Source organism: Parasteatoda tepidariorum, chromosome 2 (genome assembly GCF_982258835.1).
Source record: "Parasteatoda tepidariorum strain Cologne lab strain chromosome 2, Ptep-v5.0, whole genome shotgun sequence".
NCBI lineage: Eukaryota > Metazoa > Arthropoda > Arachnida > Araneae > Theridiidae > Parasteatoda > Parasteatoda tepidariorum.
This window is the reverse complement of record NC_141756.1, coordinates 4,089,072-4,106,013: the sequence shown is the minus strand read 5'-3', so window position 1 is coordinate 4,106,013 and position 16,942 is coordinate 4,089,072. Positions and strand designations below refer to the sequence as shown.

At 33.5% G+C, this 16,942-nt stretch overlaps 1 protein-coding gene across 1 annotated transcript; it reads right to left on the bottom strand.

Moving 5' to 3' along the window:
- Positions 1-319: 319 nt before the first annotated feature.
- LOC147814387 (uncharacterized) lies at positions 320-3,114 on the bottom strand. The gene is made up of 2 exons (XM_087155452.1): positions 3,057-3,114; positions 320-690 (listed from the first exon to the last, which is right to left on the bottom strand). Exons 1-2 carry the CDS (start codon positions 3,112-3,114, stop codon positions 320-322), a joined length of 429 nt encoding a protein of 142 aa, XP_087011578.1.
- Positions 3,115-16,942: the final 13,828 nt, after the last annotated feature.

Here is a 16,942-nt window from a genome sequence, read left to right as displayed (position 1 = left end):
ATTAAAACTTCTTCATCCTTCACATTCATCAAACCATTTACGACATTGTTTGCTTCTGGAAAACATTTCTTGCTGAATCAATCACCAAAGAATATTTTCAGCATCTAGTCGTTCGGTCACAGTCAATAATTTTTTTTAATTCTCTTCTTTTGAGCATCTCTTAGAAATCTCAGCACCCATGCAAATATCCAAACTTTGAAATTCTTTCAAACCCCCATGGATTTTCAGCTTTAATAATCAGGCATTTGGTAACACCTTTCCTCTTTTCTGTATTTACCAGTTCTTTACAAGGTTCCGTACTTAGATTGTAATTCGAAGTTTAAAGCCATTCAGGGCCTTCGCACCATCTGGCACTAATCAACTTCGTAGGACTGGATGGGAGATCTGCTGGATTCTGTGGCCCGGGAACATATAACCTTTGCTTAACATCCGACATTTGACACATCTCCCTAACTCTATTTCCTACAGAAGCTCCCCACTGATCATTGCGTCTGATCCATGCGAGAGCAGTCGAGGAATTGGACCAGAAATACTTGAGCACAGACAATAAATGTAAGGTTTCTGAAACATAGCTGCACAACCGACCTTTTAGGACGCATGCAAGTAGTTCTAATCTTGGTATGATGAACCTTTTAACTTGTGCAACAAGTGACTTAGCAGCAATCAACTGTGCATGAATCTTTTCTTCATCTTACCAATGAAGAAATATTGCACTGACATATTGGTTTACATCACAGCATATGAGTCTATACCAATATTCCTTGGAACCTACCCGATTCTTCCAGGCACTTTTACATCTGAAAGAAGACTTGACTCTTTGAACCATTGAAGAAATTTATTTCGGATATTTTCAGGTAGGGGTGCGTCCCACGGTGCTATCAAGCCTTCTGTATCAGTAACTTAGCTGGCAAAATAACAGGAGATAGAAACTTAATAAGGTCAAATATACCATGAATCCCTGATAAGATTTCTCTCTCTGCTGTGGGTTGCATTTCTTCGGAGCAATTTTTCAGTTGATAACGTATTACTGCTTCAAGCAAAAACGGACTACAGGTCACCGCAAAAGTACGTCTTACATCTGCAACTACCGCGGCATTTTCTCTAAATCTCAAAATAATCGCTGGTATCCGCTCTATAGGGCTGGGTGCTTTAACTAAGCAATCATTGACAGAAGGCCTTACATGACGCATGAAAAACCGGTCTAATTTTTGTCGTTAGACTATCAGTCGTTATTACTGGATAGTGGGGAAGATAGTGACATTCTGTATCGAATTCTTAATGAGGAACCCTCTCAATAACATCTTCCTGTTCCCATTCAAGAAACACATTCTCATAATCTGAATACTGATTCATTAATTTCAATCATTTCGTGGTGCTAAAGTGTCTTTTTTCAGCTAAGTTCCAATTCGAAGGAATTTCTGGTTCATTAATTCAAGGCAGAGAAACACAATAACTTTGCTTTGACTTAGTTCTCGAACAAAACGCTCATAGGCAAATTTATCTACCTCGTCTTTTAACATTCTTTCACTGGGTTCACGTATACCTATTGTCTCTAACTTTCATAGTTCTGACACATTCAGTTCATTAACAAATAAGTTTAAATGAGATTTGGTAACTGATGAAGAAGATAAAGACGATTTTTCAAATTGTCCACAAACTAACGATACTAATTTAGTCCAAATTAAGGAGAGACCCTCTGTTTAACCTGGCCGTTCAAGAGTTTCCCATAAATATCACTTCCAATGAGCAATTCTATTAGAGAAAACAAAATACGTGTTATTCTCAGGAAACAGTGTCACAGATCCCTGTCTTGAAATAAATTCTTATAGATTTGAAACAATAAGGAGTTTTACATACTTAGGATCAATTATTACCATTGAAAACAGAATGACTCCTAAAATAAAAAAACCGACCATATTTGGCAAATAGGGCTCTCTATGAGCCGAGAAGATAGGGCTCTCTATGAGCTTTCTAGAAAAACAAAGTTCTTGATCAACAAAACTCTTGTCCGGCCAATCTTGACATACGCTTCTGAAGCTTGGACAATGACAAAACTGGAGGAAAATTGTATCGCAATATTTGAGAGAAAGATTTTGCGGAGTATACTTGGTGGTGAAGATGAAAACAATAACTGGCGAAGGAGATTTAACTTTGAACTGTACAAGATTTATAAACAACCTAATATTATTAAGTACATAAAAATAAATAGAATGAATTGGAGGACCCACGTTATTCGAATGAGAATACAATAAAAAAGATACTGCATTTTAGACCCACTGGGACAAGAAAGCATAGAAGGCCGCGATTGAGATGGGCTGACTCAATGGAGTCCGATTTTCTTGCAATTAATGAAAAGAATTGGAGATCAAATATAAATCGGAAGTCATCATGGAGAAATCTTCAAAGGAAAGCATTGGCTCGTCACATTGGGTAGTCTGGCTAACTATGGTGATGATGATGAGCAATTCTATTTCAAAACATCCGGTTCCGACATCGAAAAATGAAATTTTTTATTTTTTAAGCATTTTTGGCAAAGAACTTTTAAGAAGCAGAGGTATATAACTACAAATTACATCTTGATCTAAACAGTTTACTTACATAACAATTCTTGGACTACCCCTGGGTGCACCTAACTAAATTTCCAACTTTTCAGGGGTTGCTAACTTTTCAAGTTGCTTTTATAATCCCAAAAAGTAATCAATCTTCTCCGATTTTGCATTACAACTTGTTTAACATAGTCGATTACGAATTTAAACCCATTACATTCCTTTAAACCCAATATGGCATAAAGTAGATCAGTATTCAAAATATAAAATTCCACTGACCAAGCTATATTTCCAATTTTTAAATTTAAAGAACAAGTTTGGTCAAGTTGCAAAATACCTTTTGTTTGTTTTACATTAACAAAGTTCTTTTCTTCTTTTTGGACATCATAATACACTATCTAGCCATTAATGACCGGACACCCCTTGAACGGCAGGTGGACTCGTCCTGGTGGAATAAATACGGAACCTGTGGTGGGGGAAAGACCACTCGCAAGCAGGCGACGGCCATACGAGCGTTAACAGTGAAAATGAGTGGACGACGAGAGCTGAATGAGGCGGAAAGGGGCATGATCATAGGCGCCCACCGATTTGGTCATTCCATACGTGCCATCTCCGACAAGTTTCAGGTACCACAGTCAACAGTTGGTGACGTCGTGTTGAAATGGGAATGAGAGGGAGTAAAAAACCGCAGTCCCCACCCGGCAAGCCCAAAATAATGTCCGACAGGGATCGACGATCTCTTCGACGTGTAGTGAAGGTAAACCGACAAATGTCGTTGGACACTGTCGCTACCAACTTCCGGGCTGCATCTGCCAGTGTTGCCAGTGCACGTACCATTCGTCGGGAGCTGATTGCACAAGGATTCCATGGACGAGCAGCAGCACATAAGCCAAACATCTCTCCATCAAACGCCCGCCACCGATTTCAGTGGTGCAGAGCACGGCGCCAGTGGACAGAAGAGCAATGGAAAAGCGTTATGTGGAGTGATGAGTCACGCTACATGTTGTGGCACTCATGGACGAGTGTGGATCTGGCGAATGCCCGGAAAATGGTACCTACCGGAGTGCATTGTCCCCATTGTGAAGTTCGGCGGTGGAGGAATTATGGTTTGGTCCTGTTTCTCATGGTTTGGCCTCGGAGCCTTGGTGTTAGTGCGTGGAACCCTGAACGCAGAAGGGTATAGAGACATCCTGGACAATTCGGCGCTTCCCACCCTGTTGCAACAGTTCGGTAATGGCCCGTTTGTGTTTCAACACGATAACGCTGCCATTCATAAAGCACATGCCATCACGGACTGGTTTGATGAAATGAAGGTGCAAGAGCTTGACTGGCCATCCCAAAGTCCCGACATCAATCCAATTGAGCATCTCTGGGATGAGTTGGAGCGCCGCTTGAGGGCCAGACCACAATGCCCCGAAATCACCACTCAACTCTTCGCCATGTTACAGGAGGAATGGCGGGCAATACCTGCCGCCGTGTACCAACACCTAGTGGATAGACTTCCTAGAAGGGTTAAAGCTGTGATTTAGGCGCGTGGCGGCCCTACGCCCTACTGACTTGATACTAGCACCTCATGTATCCGAAATGAGGGGTGTCCGGTCATTAATGGCCAGATAGTGTATATCATCCCAACTAAACTTTTGGAAGTTTTTCAAAAAGTTTAGTTGGGATGATATTTAAAGTACTACCTATATCAATATTCAACAGGATAGTTTTATTTGTCAAAATCGGGTATTTGTCACTTTTATGGTTTTCATTATTAGTGTGTATGTATCCGGATACTATTAATTGTCAATTTTGTGGTTGGTCACTTTCTTGTTTAGACTGAGTTTATTTCTCAGCCACAAGATAATTAGATTTGTTTATACAATTTTTGTCCAAATGATAAGTATTGGTTATACCAAGCTTATCACAGTATTTACATGGGTTAGGAGGCAACTCCTGGGAAGCCTGGGCAAAATGACTTGTTTGTTGTTTATTTTTATGAAACTTTTCATTTTGAATTCTAGGTCTAAATTGGGATTTTTGGTTATAACTTTGACTTGGCCGGGAAAATTTTTGATTTTGTCGAGGATTATAATTTGGATTACCTGAGTCATTAATGAATGGCCGCCTTGGTGCCCAGCCTTGATATTGAGGTCTATACCCATTAAATTTGGATTCTGGTAATTTTTGTTTAGTTTCAGTTTGGGGTAAGACGGTAGGTACATTATGTATTATTTTTGAAACAATTGTGAGCCATTCAATCGGGTTCTTTTAAAACCAAAAGTGTTTTAATTTGGGGGCAAACCAATAGACAGACCCTCAATTATATGATCATTACTTAAATTTATTTTTCGACCTAACTCTACCTTTTCAGTAAAATATGAATTTAGGTCTTTATCTTGACCAGAAAATTTTAAATTTTGAAAATCATTAAAGTCAAAGGAAGTGAAAAATAATGCTCTTGAAAAATTTCAACTATTTCTTGATATGAATTACAATTAAGGCAGTTATTAATGTACAATTTCAAAGTTGAACCTTTAATGAATTTTTGAAAATTTTTAACTTTCCATTTGCAATTTAATTTAGCATCGATAAATTGTTTTTCGAAATGTTTGAGCCAGGCTGTGAATTGAACACCAATGTCCGGCTCAAAGATTACTATGTCTGGTTTATCCTGTACATTTTAATCTATACTTAATTTTTGTAAATTATCATTTAATTCATTTTCAGAATTTTCTGTATTGCTTTTAACGTTTTCATCCATGTTAAAATTGTAGTTTTTGCCACTCCATAAGGGCATTCAAATAATCAAATTTCAATAATTAAATATAACATTTAGAAGGAAAAGAAATTTAAATATATGAATAGCACATATTTTTCTTTTTAAACACCATAATAAAATAAAATTTTAAATTTTACTTCTACAATCAATATAATACACACTGTGATATATAATGCAATAAAAAAAGTGATTCTTAAATAATAAATAAAATTATAATCATACTGAATCAAAAGTGAAAAAAAAATGATGATAACACTAAATTTTAATATTATTATTTAATTAAAACAAATAATATGGTAAACCTTTGAATAATAATATCAATAAATGGAAATATTATTAAAATATAAATATCAATAGCCATAAAATTATATGTTCAAATTTCAAGATATGAGCGTGAATGATTCAAAAGCATTCACGTTTAAAAATTTCAACTGGAGAATAATATTAAAAAATATCAGAGCACGATTTGTCAAGTAAGTATAATTGATATAAAATGTGTAAAATATTAATCCCCCCAAAGAAGCCTTTCATGGCACTCATCCATTTTTGTTCACAAGATTTCACCAATAAGCACGATCCACTAAAGTTCACATACTGAACACAGCTCGCTTTGGCCAAAAGTAAGTGCCACCAACATGAACTTCTGGAAATGTAGAATCGCTGCCACTTTGTAATACGCACAAAATCAAAAATATGGAACAGGTCTTTAGAGGCATGGAATTCTCGAAAAGGTGGAGCAAACGAAACAACTTTTTTCTTTCTTAATGTTTTCTCTATAGTCGCTCCATTTCAAAAGTAAGCAGGACAGTTAGTTAAATAAACCAATTTTCTTCGTTAAGATGAGTCACAAACTAACGCCGAAAGTGAAGGAGAAATTGTGGCAGATTATGCTTTCGATTTCTGGGTAGAAGGGGAAAATGTCGCCAGCCAGGGTCAAGGTTCATCCAAATCCAATTAATTTCGCAGCATTGGAAATAAACTGCTCAGCATTCTCTTCTAGTTTGAAGTTTTGACATTTCGCTGTGAAGTCCAATTTCGATCCGTTCGTTATATGCTCAACATAGTAGAAGTGTGTTCTTTCAGTTAATTTTTTTTTTTAATGTTTGGAAGAAGCATTTTAGCATTTAATATTATCCTGCTCCCGTTTCATTAGTTCTTATAATCCTGCTCGGCTTGTAAAATGACGCAGTCGACACGAGCAGGAAAACAGACACAGGATTTTAATGAAAGAAAGTAACTTTTATAAGGTCATTCTTTGATGAGTGGCGAACGAGAAGTGTAGTTTACTCCATGGGCGATCAGTCTTTCTGGTAGGGAAAATCTTGCAAAAAATCCTAAACTGTCTCTATTTAAGGAAAAGAGGGAAATCTCAGAAATTACTATTAGTTTATGAACTAGGTTCATTGATTCCCACGAAGTTTAAAGGGAAAAATGTCTTTATTTAAATTTATGCATACTTGGGCCAAAAATAAATTTAGAAACAGGATACAGCATCTAAAAGTGTGAGAAAGCAGTTAGATTTGAATAATTAATTAGTAATAAATTAGGAATTGTTTTATAGCGAAGAAACTAACATAAAAAGATTAATAGAAGCTTTTTATGTTACACACACCCATATATATATATATAAATCTCTTTCTCTCCAAATCCCCAAAATCACTTAAATCTGATTTAATGTTTTAGTAAATGCCGTTCAGCAAACTGAACGCTTTGCTTTTAATTTATCCATGATACAAGAAATCAAAACTAGAATAATTATAGTATAAATATATCATAGTAGATGATCAATAAAATTATTCTGGCCCACTCGTCAACTGTTAAAAAAAAAAAAAAAAAAAAAAAAAAAAAAAAAAAGAACTAATTGAAAAACGAAAGTATCAATAAATCTTTGAAACGGGTTTGTCTCAGATTTATATTTTAAAAAAATTGGTAATCTGTACTTAAAGACAATAGAAAATTGGTAAGAAAATGATTTTCTTACCTGCAGTCTGCGATATGCCATCAATAAACCATCATTTCTCATTAAAAAAAAATTAAAAAAACCTACTTTATTGCAGAAAAAATTCTAGTGCTGGAAAATTGCAACAATACGGATAAATGGGAGAAAATTTTCTACAAAAAACTATTTATTTTGAAAACCGAATTGTAACTAAATTTTCGCTTCTCAACAAGGAGCTAGCGCCATCTATTGACATACAGACGTAACATAGGCTTTTTAACAAGCTTTAATATATCTAAACCAGTATTTCCCAACCTTTTTTGTGCCATGTCCCACCTAAGCCTTTCTAAAATTCTTATGCCCTCCTATGTAACATATACATAATTTTAAATATTAAAAAAATTGAATTGAGCGCTTAAGAAACTTAAATGATAGGTTTTAGGAAGAAATCACTAGGAAATTGTTAACGAAGCACTGTAAAATTTCAAACCATATAATGAAAAACTAAAATTTAAATGATATCAAAATAATTTTAATAAAGATTTTTCTATAATAATATAATATTTTAATTTAGTGAGATCCTTGCGCTTGATGCTTGCTGCACAGAGATTTTATGTTAGGTTCCAATTTGGTTAGCTTCAGCCTCAAGTCTCCCAGCTGTTTTATATCCAGCCGATTTGTTTATTTTTACCAGTAAATCATTTACGGCACTAAATCCACATTCAGCTAAATATGAAGACGGAAACGTTAACAATAGAGTTCTCGTACATTTGGTTGAATTTGGGTATTTGATTTCTGTTTCATCTCAAAGACATGCCATCACTCCTTTTATATTCAATAAAATTTTAGCTGACTCATAATTTTGCATTTCTGCGAGTTCTTCTTGACCCTGCATATTTGATATATCAGACAAATCCACTAACATTAGCCACATCATCCTTTTTGGAAAATCAATTTGTTTTAAACTAGAAAATCTTTCTTTTAAATCAGCCGATAGAATTTTCAGATTATCGGCAATAACAAGTAAAGCGGTGCCATTTACTTCACTCTTTTGGAGCCAATGAAACTGTTCAAAGTTTTTGTTGTAAATATATATTTCTGACATAGCTCAATAAGGGAAACCCAATATCTTCGCTTTTGCATCAACAAGAGTTTTATTTGTTCCTTGAAGTTGCTTATTTAATATATTTAGTTTTTCAAAGATATCGGCTGAATAACTCACAAATGCTTTATCATCGACTGTTAACAGATACTTCATTTTAGGTTTTTCGCTTAAAAAATCACTAAGAATATCAAACAGTTCCATAAATCTTTTAAAGCAGTTCCCTTTAGAGAGCCATCTTACTTCAGTGTGAAGTAAAAGTCTAACGTGGTCTGCTTTTTGTTCTTCACAAAATAGGTTGAAGAGACGGTCACATTTGGCGTTAGTTTTAATAGCATTGATACACTGAACGTAATACTTAAATTATTGAATGTAGTACTTCATTTAGAACAGGAGATATGTTTTTAGCTGTTTTTAGCCAAGTTTTCCTTATGAATAACACAATGCACAAAAATCATTCCTGGATTCTCACTTTTCATCAATTTTTAGCAGCCATTTTTCTTGTCAATTATATTAGGATCAACATCTGCAGCACAAGATGTTATATTTTTCATTGGTACATTATTGACATCTAAGTTTTTTAGCTTATTATATCTAATATTTAACAGAACAACATTTCTTCAGAAAAATGCCCTTTATCAGTATATCTTACGTAAGTTATCAATACTGCCACACTGTCTATCAAAGTTGATTCATACATATGCACTGAGAATTTTCTAGTTTTCAGCTTTTTAACAAGTTGTTTTTCAATATTTTCACTCATTTCGCCTATTCTTCTGCTAACAGTATTGTTACTGAGTGGCATAGCTTTTACATCTTTCACGAGAACCATTTTAAGAAATGCTGATATTGACGGTTTTATTAAATTCTCTCGCATTGCATTTAAATCGCCCAAAGCAAAAGGGTTAAACTCCTGTAGAGTCCATTTTCGAATTGCCTCCCGGTGGGAAACACTGATCTAAACTAAATTGACATCTTAAATGTTTTTAAATTTTTTTTTCTGGTTTGGAAAATCGTATTTTATTTAATAAGTGTAAAAGAATGGAATGGACTTAAAATGGTTTTTTAAGAGTTTGTGTCTTTATTTTTCTTACTAAAAATAATGCTTCAAAGGAAATATTATATTAAAAATTATTGATCAACTATCATTTTTCTACGTAAAATTTTCAATCCTAATGCGATTAGACAAAAATCCAAACTAGAGAAGTTTGAACCAGAAATTTTGAAAATTAGTAAATCATCGAAACTGGAGAAGTTTGAATAGGAAGCAGGAAGTTATGAAAATTTCGCTTATTCGATATTTTGATTTGAAAACTCTGATTGCGTGTCTTAGTTAATAATAATACTTCAAATATGTGAATAAAAACTGCTACATTAAAAATTTCTGTATTTTACATTGAATAATGTTAATAAGTTTTTAAGGATGCTTTTTTTTTAAAAAATTACTTTCTTCAAATTTTAAATACTTAATTTTATTTATTTTTTACTCCTCAAGGCCGAAAGGCGAAACGAAAAATTGTGATTTAAACGAGAATATCCGTATTAAAAAATGCAAAGCTTTCGGAATATCCGTACTAAAACACGGAAGTCATGACCAATTTATTGGTTCTAAAAATGCCTCAAGGAAGAAAAAAAAACACGCGCAATCACAAAATAAATAAAAGCAAGTGAGTTCTTTCCCCTTAAAAAACACATGAATTCTTTTTCTTTTTTTTTAATTATGAGTAGAAAAAAATCTTTCATGGGCGTTCTAAGAATTTAATAATTAATTTCTCCCTTACTTTTTAAAATTTTTCCAAGAAAAAACCAGTGATTAACAAATTATTACAACTAGTTATTACTAGTAATAAAGAAAGTATAATTTCGATATTTACAATTTCCAAATTTCATGCATAAAAATTGGCGCCATCTATGATCTAAAATACGATATATTTTTTTAAGAAATCAATTGAGACAACGTTTAGCTGACGTGGTGGTATGTCAGGGGAAAAAAATTACAGTCATTATAAATAATATAACTGTAAATTTAATGCGTTAAAATTATACTAAATTCTATTGATTATAATAAAGTAAATTTATTTTGGCGAAATGGACTTACTTACGAATTTAAATTAAAAGATAAAATTGTACATGTAACGGTATAAGAAATTAATTCAGATTTCTTTGCACATAAAAGTAAATTAAAAATGATTGACGCAATTAAAATAATGAAGATAAAATTGCAAAAATATTAGTAGCCTAGAAAAGTCATAAGGTTTCAATTTTATCAGAATAAAAATGGAAACTAAATCTATGAAACTGAATCTAAGTTAAGATTCTAAGGCATTTCAAGATATGTCAAAAGTATAAAACTTAGAAATTTCGATCAAACAATCAGTTTATCGTTAAGAAAATGGTGATTACAGCACTCTTGGGAAGAGTTGAGGGAAGCGAGTGACCGTCAGATTCCCCAAGTACTATATAAAATTATAATTTTTATTGCTAATATTTCATAATAAAAATAATTTTTTATATAAACTTCTTAGCATTTAGTATTCAGGTATTTATTAGGAACGTAAAACTTTTTAAATCAATCTAAAGATTAATTCCACAAAGTTTCGACTGCCTCTTAGCTCTGTATTTTTTTTAATAAAAATAAAATGACTGCATTTCACTGTCTAATAGTAAGCCTCAATAGACTAAGTGTATATATATATATATATATATATATATATATATATATATATATTCATAATGAAAATGATTTATATATATAATAAAAGAATTGCAGTACGCTGTTTAGCAGGAGGTCCTTATAAGCACGGTACCTATCTATTATGCACACATGCTAATTATGTGCATCCTAGTCAACTTCCTACCTGAATCCGATAGTGCGGATCCCAGAGCAGAGTTGACTCGATTAAATCAGATTCTACTCAACCTTTTGTTAAGCAGTATCGAACCAGCGACCTACAATCCAGGCTTCCTTTCGGATTACAGGACCGCGCTATCGGTCCCAGCCACTCAAGAACTTGAACTTGAACTAAAGTTGTTAACGCAGCACCTGTCCGCGAAGCGGACACTTCACTGCTTCATCTAAGATAGTGCCCGTGGGCGCCTAAAATAATGTCTTTAGAAAAGATGTTGAAGTTGTCTGGAAGGAGTAGTGGACCTGGCGGATTGTAGTGGTGTCACTAAGGCTTGTTTTCTGGTAATAGGGAACGAAGAAGCTGAACCAGCTCCTCGTTTTTAAGAAGTTCTTGCATCTCTCGGAAGATATGAAGAAATCTGGTGGCAGTATGGGTAGCACTCCTGTGCTCTCTGTTCTTTTGTTGTGGCTGTCGACGTGGTCTCGCATCACAGCCTGTAAAACAGGCAGGATGTTCTCCTCTGCAGTTTACGCAGGTGGCAGGCAGGCTTCTTGGTTTAGTGCACTTGTATGTGAAATGATCACCCGCACATTTCATGCAGGCTGGATCAGACTGGCAGTTCTTTTGTGTGTGGCCAAATTTTTGGCAACGATAGCACTGAATGTCATATCGTCCTCCTCTAAAACGCTCTATCTGGACTTTTGATGATAGCATCTCTTTGGTGTTGAGGAAATCCGAGTTCTCCGGGCTATCTGGCAGTATAATCAGGAAAAGGGGGAGGAGCTTGTATCCTTCGCCCCGCCTCTTCTTCAGTTGCTGTACGGAGTATTGGAGGTATTGGTTGTCGTCCATTTGCTGTGAGTTCTTTTTCCAAAGTTTCTGTTTTGGAATTTACTGACAGTCCTTTTATGAGAAATTTAAGATTTCTGCTGATGCTATGCAGTTTCTCGGTCTGTTTATGATCTGTAATCTCTTCTGCTGAATGGGCTGCAGGTGGGATAACAGGTTCTGGGATGTTGGTTGCAGGTGAGCTGCTTTCTGATGATTCTGAGGGAGGATTTTTCTTCTTCCTTTTCTTTTTCTTTTTCGGAGGTTCGATGTCCTCTTTCTGTGTTTCTATATCTGTTGGCTCTGGCTTATCCTGTTTTTCAGTGGGGATATTTGCAGTGATCTCAGTTGTTGGAGTAGGGGCTGTCTGCTCTGGCTTTGTCGGCTCTATTGGATTTGAAGTCGTTTCAGGTTCCATTGGCTCTGGGGGTAGTAGTTCTGCCTCGGCTTTTGGCTCCGTATCCTTCTTCTGGTCAACTGTAGTGGTGGGTATAGGTGGAATACTCTCCGGTGTGGGCTCCTTAGTCTTTGGGGGAGGGAGCTTCTTCGGTCTGGCATCTATGATTTTAATGGCTTTGGTGGCTGCACCGATGAGTCCCAGGTAGTATGAATCATTCGTTGAAAAATATAGCTGCATATATGCATGATTCAAATCAGTCATCTTTTCTGAATCAGAAGTGATCGATAGTAGGTAGTCTGTGAGTTGATGGTGGTCGTAGTCGCTGGGCGGTAAATACCGTTTATCTAACTTAGATACAACATCGGTAGATGAGGTCCGTGAGCGGCCGGGAGGGCTAACCTTCCCGCCGCGGGCAGTTCGATGAGACATGTTTCGCACAGAGCTAGACATGATACGTCCGCACTCTGCAAAGGCTTGAGCTGGAATGAGCCACTCAAGAGACTCTTTAATTCCTTTAAATATGAATGAAAATAAAACATTATATTTGCTTTCTCAGAAGCGCCATCTTTTGAAAAATAAATTAACTTTTTATCAAAAGATTAAAAAATATTTCTCTCTTAAAAAACGTATATTAACTATACCGTGGGTATATTACTGTGCTTTACTTTGATCTTAATGTTAAATTTTTTCATTAAATATTTCTCACATATCAGCATACTTTTACAAAATAGAAATAAAGTTAACTGTAGAATGACAATTAAGAAACTTTTATACTAAATTCTTAAAAGAACTCAGTTCTAGTTCAGCGTAGAGTTAAAATAACATATTAGATTAAAATGACCTGCAATCAACAGAAAATTAAGTTTAATTTCTTCTTGTTTTAATTAATACTTTTTAGAGTTAGTTTCAGTTAGTTCCCCCCCCCGCTCAAATCATACCGATTTCATAACAATCTTTTTATTCATAAACTCTATCTATTGATTCTATTAGTTTTTAAATTACACATCCTCTTTATACCATTGAAATCTACACGGAAAATCAAATTATATAGATTTATGTACTGGCTCGTAAAATCAAATGAATGGTTGATAGAATAGAAAGCGTATGATGTTATTCTAACACACCACTAATTGCAATAGTTATTTTTTTTATAATAGGAAAGTTAATTGTAATTAACCTATAACTGCAATAATAGTTTAATTTCTATTATTACAATAATAATTACAATAATACGAAAGTTAATTGCAATTAACTTTCCGACTTTAAAAGTTTCTTTTCATTTACTTACTTATTATTATTTTTTAATGAAAGTTTGAGAATCATGTTTGAGAGAAAAAAATTTTTTTTTAAAAAAATTGCGCTTAAGGGATTTTTTACGTTTGAATATTGGATGACGAACACATAACACTCAGAGGTGCAGTGGGAGGGAAGGTGGTATGAGGGTATACGACTCCCCTCCTATTTTTCGAAAAAAATCTCATCTTTCCTCAAGATTCGAAATGAATTTCTAAAAATTTTGTTATTTTAAAACTGATTGCAAAGTAAAGGTTATGTGTGCAGAATGATCATCAGAGATATTTGACAGGAAAAACAAAATCCACCAGCTAACGATCCAATTACGCTTTTCTGACTGAGATACTTGCGTGAATTCTAAAAATTTTTTTACCATTTTTATAATCTATGGAATTTTATGAATGCAACTGCGACTACAACAAAACGTCCACAACAATGTTGCTTCACCTGTTCATAAAGACTTTTATAATAATGCGTAATACACATTCTGGATTTAAATTTGTCATTCGGTCTGTTCTAGCTTTTATCATGGAAAGTAATTTTTTAAAAACAAAATTCATAAAATTATGTAAAAAAAAAAAATAATAATAAGGAAGAGCAATTTTTGCAAAGGTTTTGCTAACTTCAGTGGCGCCCTCTGTCTCTTCTTTTTTTAAGAACAAATCTACGTTACTATTGCTTTCGTCATAAACTGGATAAAAAAATAGTTGCGGATATTTCTTTCATCATAACGTTTCACTTTTATTAACTGCAGTACGTAACTGGTGTTTATTTGATAATACAGCTTTTTTTTCGTTTCCAACTACGACTGGAAAACAGTTTTTTAATAAAAGCAAAGGAAAAAGTTTGTTTTATTGTATATTAATTTATTTACTTTCTGTAAATATTAAAAGAATCCTTTTTTTGTTCTTGTTTATCTCACGTAATTTTAAGTTTCAAAAATTTTTTGTAGTTAAGCATTTAACAAATTTTAATTTTGTTAAAAATTTTTAAAAAAAATTTCATACGTAAAGAAACATTTTGTTTTGGGTTAGTTTAAAAAGAATATCCATTTTAATGATGAGGATATTCTTTTTATCAAGTCTATTAGTGTTGCTTTAGCTAATGGAAGGTAAAGGCTACACAGATAGAATTTTAAAAATGACTCGTGGAAAAAAAACAATGCTGTGTTCAAGAACTTTGTAAAAATCCATGAAAACACTACAACTCAAAACTTAATATGTTTTGGAAATTTGTACTGATTAGCAAATTTACTCGATTGTGCTTTCAGATAGGTTGAGGATTCGTACAATCATATGATTGTCGACAAATGTTTTCTAATGTGAAATATGAACATAATAAAATCAAAATATGTTTGTATAAAAGTGAATTTAAAAACCACATTTATTAATTACTAACTGTTTCATATTTTTTATAATTCTTCTTCTTCTTTAGCACGACAGCCCCTTACAGGCCTTGACTGTCTCAACCACGCGTAGTCTCCTACGCCTCCTATCCATGGCGACTTTTTTCCAGTTGTTAATCTTTATTACTTTGAGATCTTTAGTAGTGTCATCCAGCCATCGAGTTGGGGGTCTTCCTCTGGCCCGAGATCCAGAAGGATTTTTAAAGGTGGCGATTCTTGCTCCGTTGTTTTCTGGACCTCTCCAGATACAAGCTTATTTTTATAATTAATAGTTTTAAATCAATGTTTTTTTAATCTATGCGCATCTTTAGTAATTAGCCGTTAAAAGTTTTTGTCAAAATTAAAACTCAAGTTTGCTCTTTTGTTTTATTTCTCGCATTGTTTCTTAAATTTTCGCTATATTCAGACTTACATAGAAATAAGCTCTGTGGGTATTAAATTAAAATAAAATTGCGTCTTTAAAACGAGACATTATACATCAATCTCTATAATAGAGTCTCTGTAGTAAGGGATTGTACTAAAGAACGTAGACTGCATTATTGTGCAAAATATTTTTGAAAAATTACGAAACGTGGTAGAGTATGAAAACGAAAGGAATGATAATGAGCGGAATATTAGAGAAAAAAGGGTGAGGTATTCAAAAGTAAAATTTGTATTATGCATTTGTCATTATTCATTTTTTCTTCTTCCGATTCAATAGGTCAAAAGCCACTTTTATTAATTTTTACATCCGAGTTGAATATTTTTTTAATTGCTAAATTAAAAAGATTTTTTATAAAAAGATATCGATATAATATTTAAAAAGAAACGAATATTAAAGGAAATGAATGAAAAAGGCTAGAGTATTAAAAAAAAGATTACGTATTCAAAAGAAATGATTACTTAAAGTTTAAAGTCTCTATTCTGCGGCTTTTCATTTTTAAGAGCGTTTAAGAAAAAGGATAAGCATTAATAATTCAAAAGAAATGGTTTCTTAAAAACTAAAGTTTCTATTCTGTGGCTATTCATTGAAGCATCATAAAAAATAGATTATTCAAAAAAAAAAAAAAAAATGAATAGTGAAGTGTAGAATACTATAAAAAAAATGAATGAAAGAAAAAAATTACTAAAAAGAAATGAATAATTATGTATAGAATATCAAATACTATTTAAAAGCCAGATAAAGCCTAATTTATAAAGAAATTCAAGCAAAAGGACAGTGTACCCAGGCCGTAAGGTGATTCTTAGAAAGGATTCTAGAAAGCCTAACTCGATGAACACTTAAACGCAGGAGGCTAGTCACTCCCACTTCCCGAAGGTATCGAACCTGGAACCACTGCCCTGACCTCCCTAGGGATTACAGAGTAAGCTAACTCCGGTCAGGACATGGAAGGCGACAGAATCAATTTATCCGGCTTCGTTTTATTTTCTTTTGATTTTACAGCGCCATCTCTCGTCTAAAAAGTAAATATATATTAAATTAAGCAGATTCAAAGCTATATAAATCTGTTATGTGTTTTAGGTGTTTTCTAGTTATAAAATAGTCTAGTTATAAAATAGTCTAGTTATAAAATAGTTTCTAGTTATAAAATAATAATAGTTATAGAATAGTTTGTCCATTCTCTATTCATTTTTTCTGTATCGCATTTTAATTTCGTAAAACGTAACATATTATTCAAAAATGATATGATTATCAGTCGATGTCTATTTGATTTTATAACACATATCGTATACACATATTCCATCACTAATCAAAAGAACAAAACAAAGCACTCATGAAGAAATTCGTATTCTGTTTCAATTAATCATTTAATCACGGAGTGTAGAATTAAAT

Coding starts and splice junctions, on each gene's coding strand:
- LOC147814387 (XM_087155452.1), bottom strand. CDS start 3,114: ATGCCCCTTTCCGCCTCATTCAGCTCTCGTCGTCCACTCATTTTCACT. Junction 691..3,056: donor CATTTTCACTGTTAACGCTC/GTATGGCCGTCG, acceptor TTCATTGGTAAG/ATGAAGAAAAGATTCATGCA.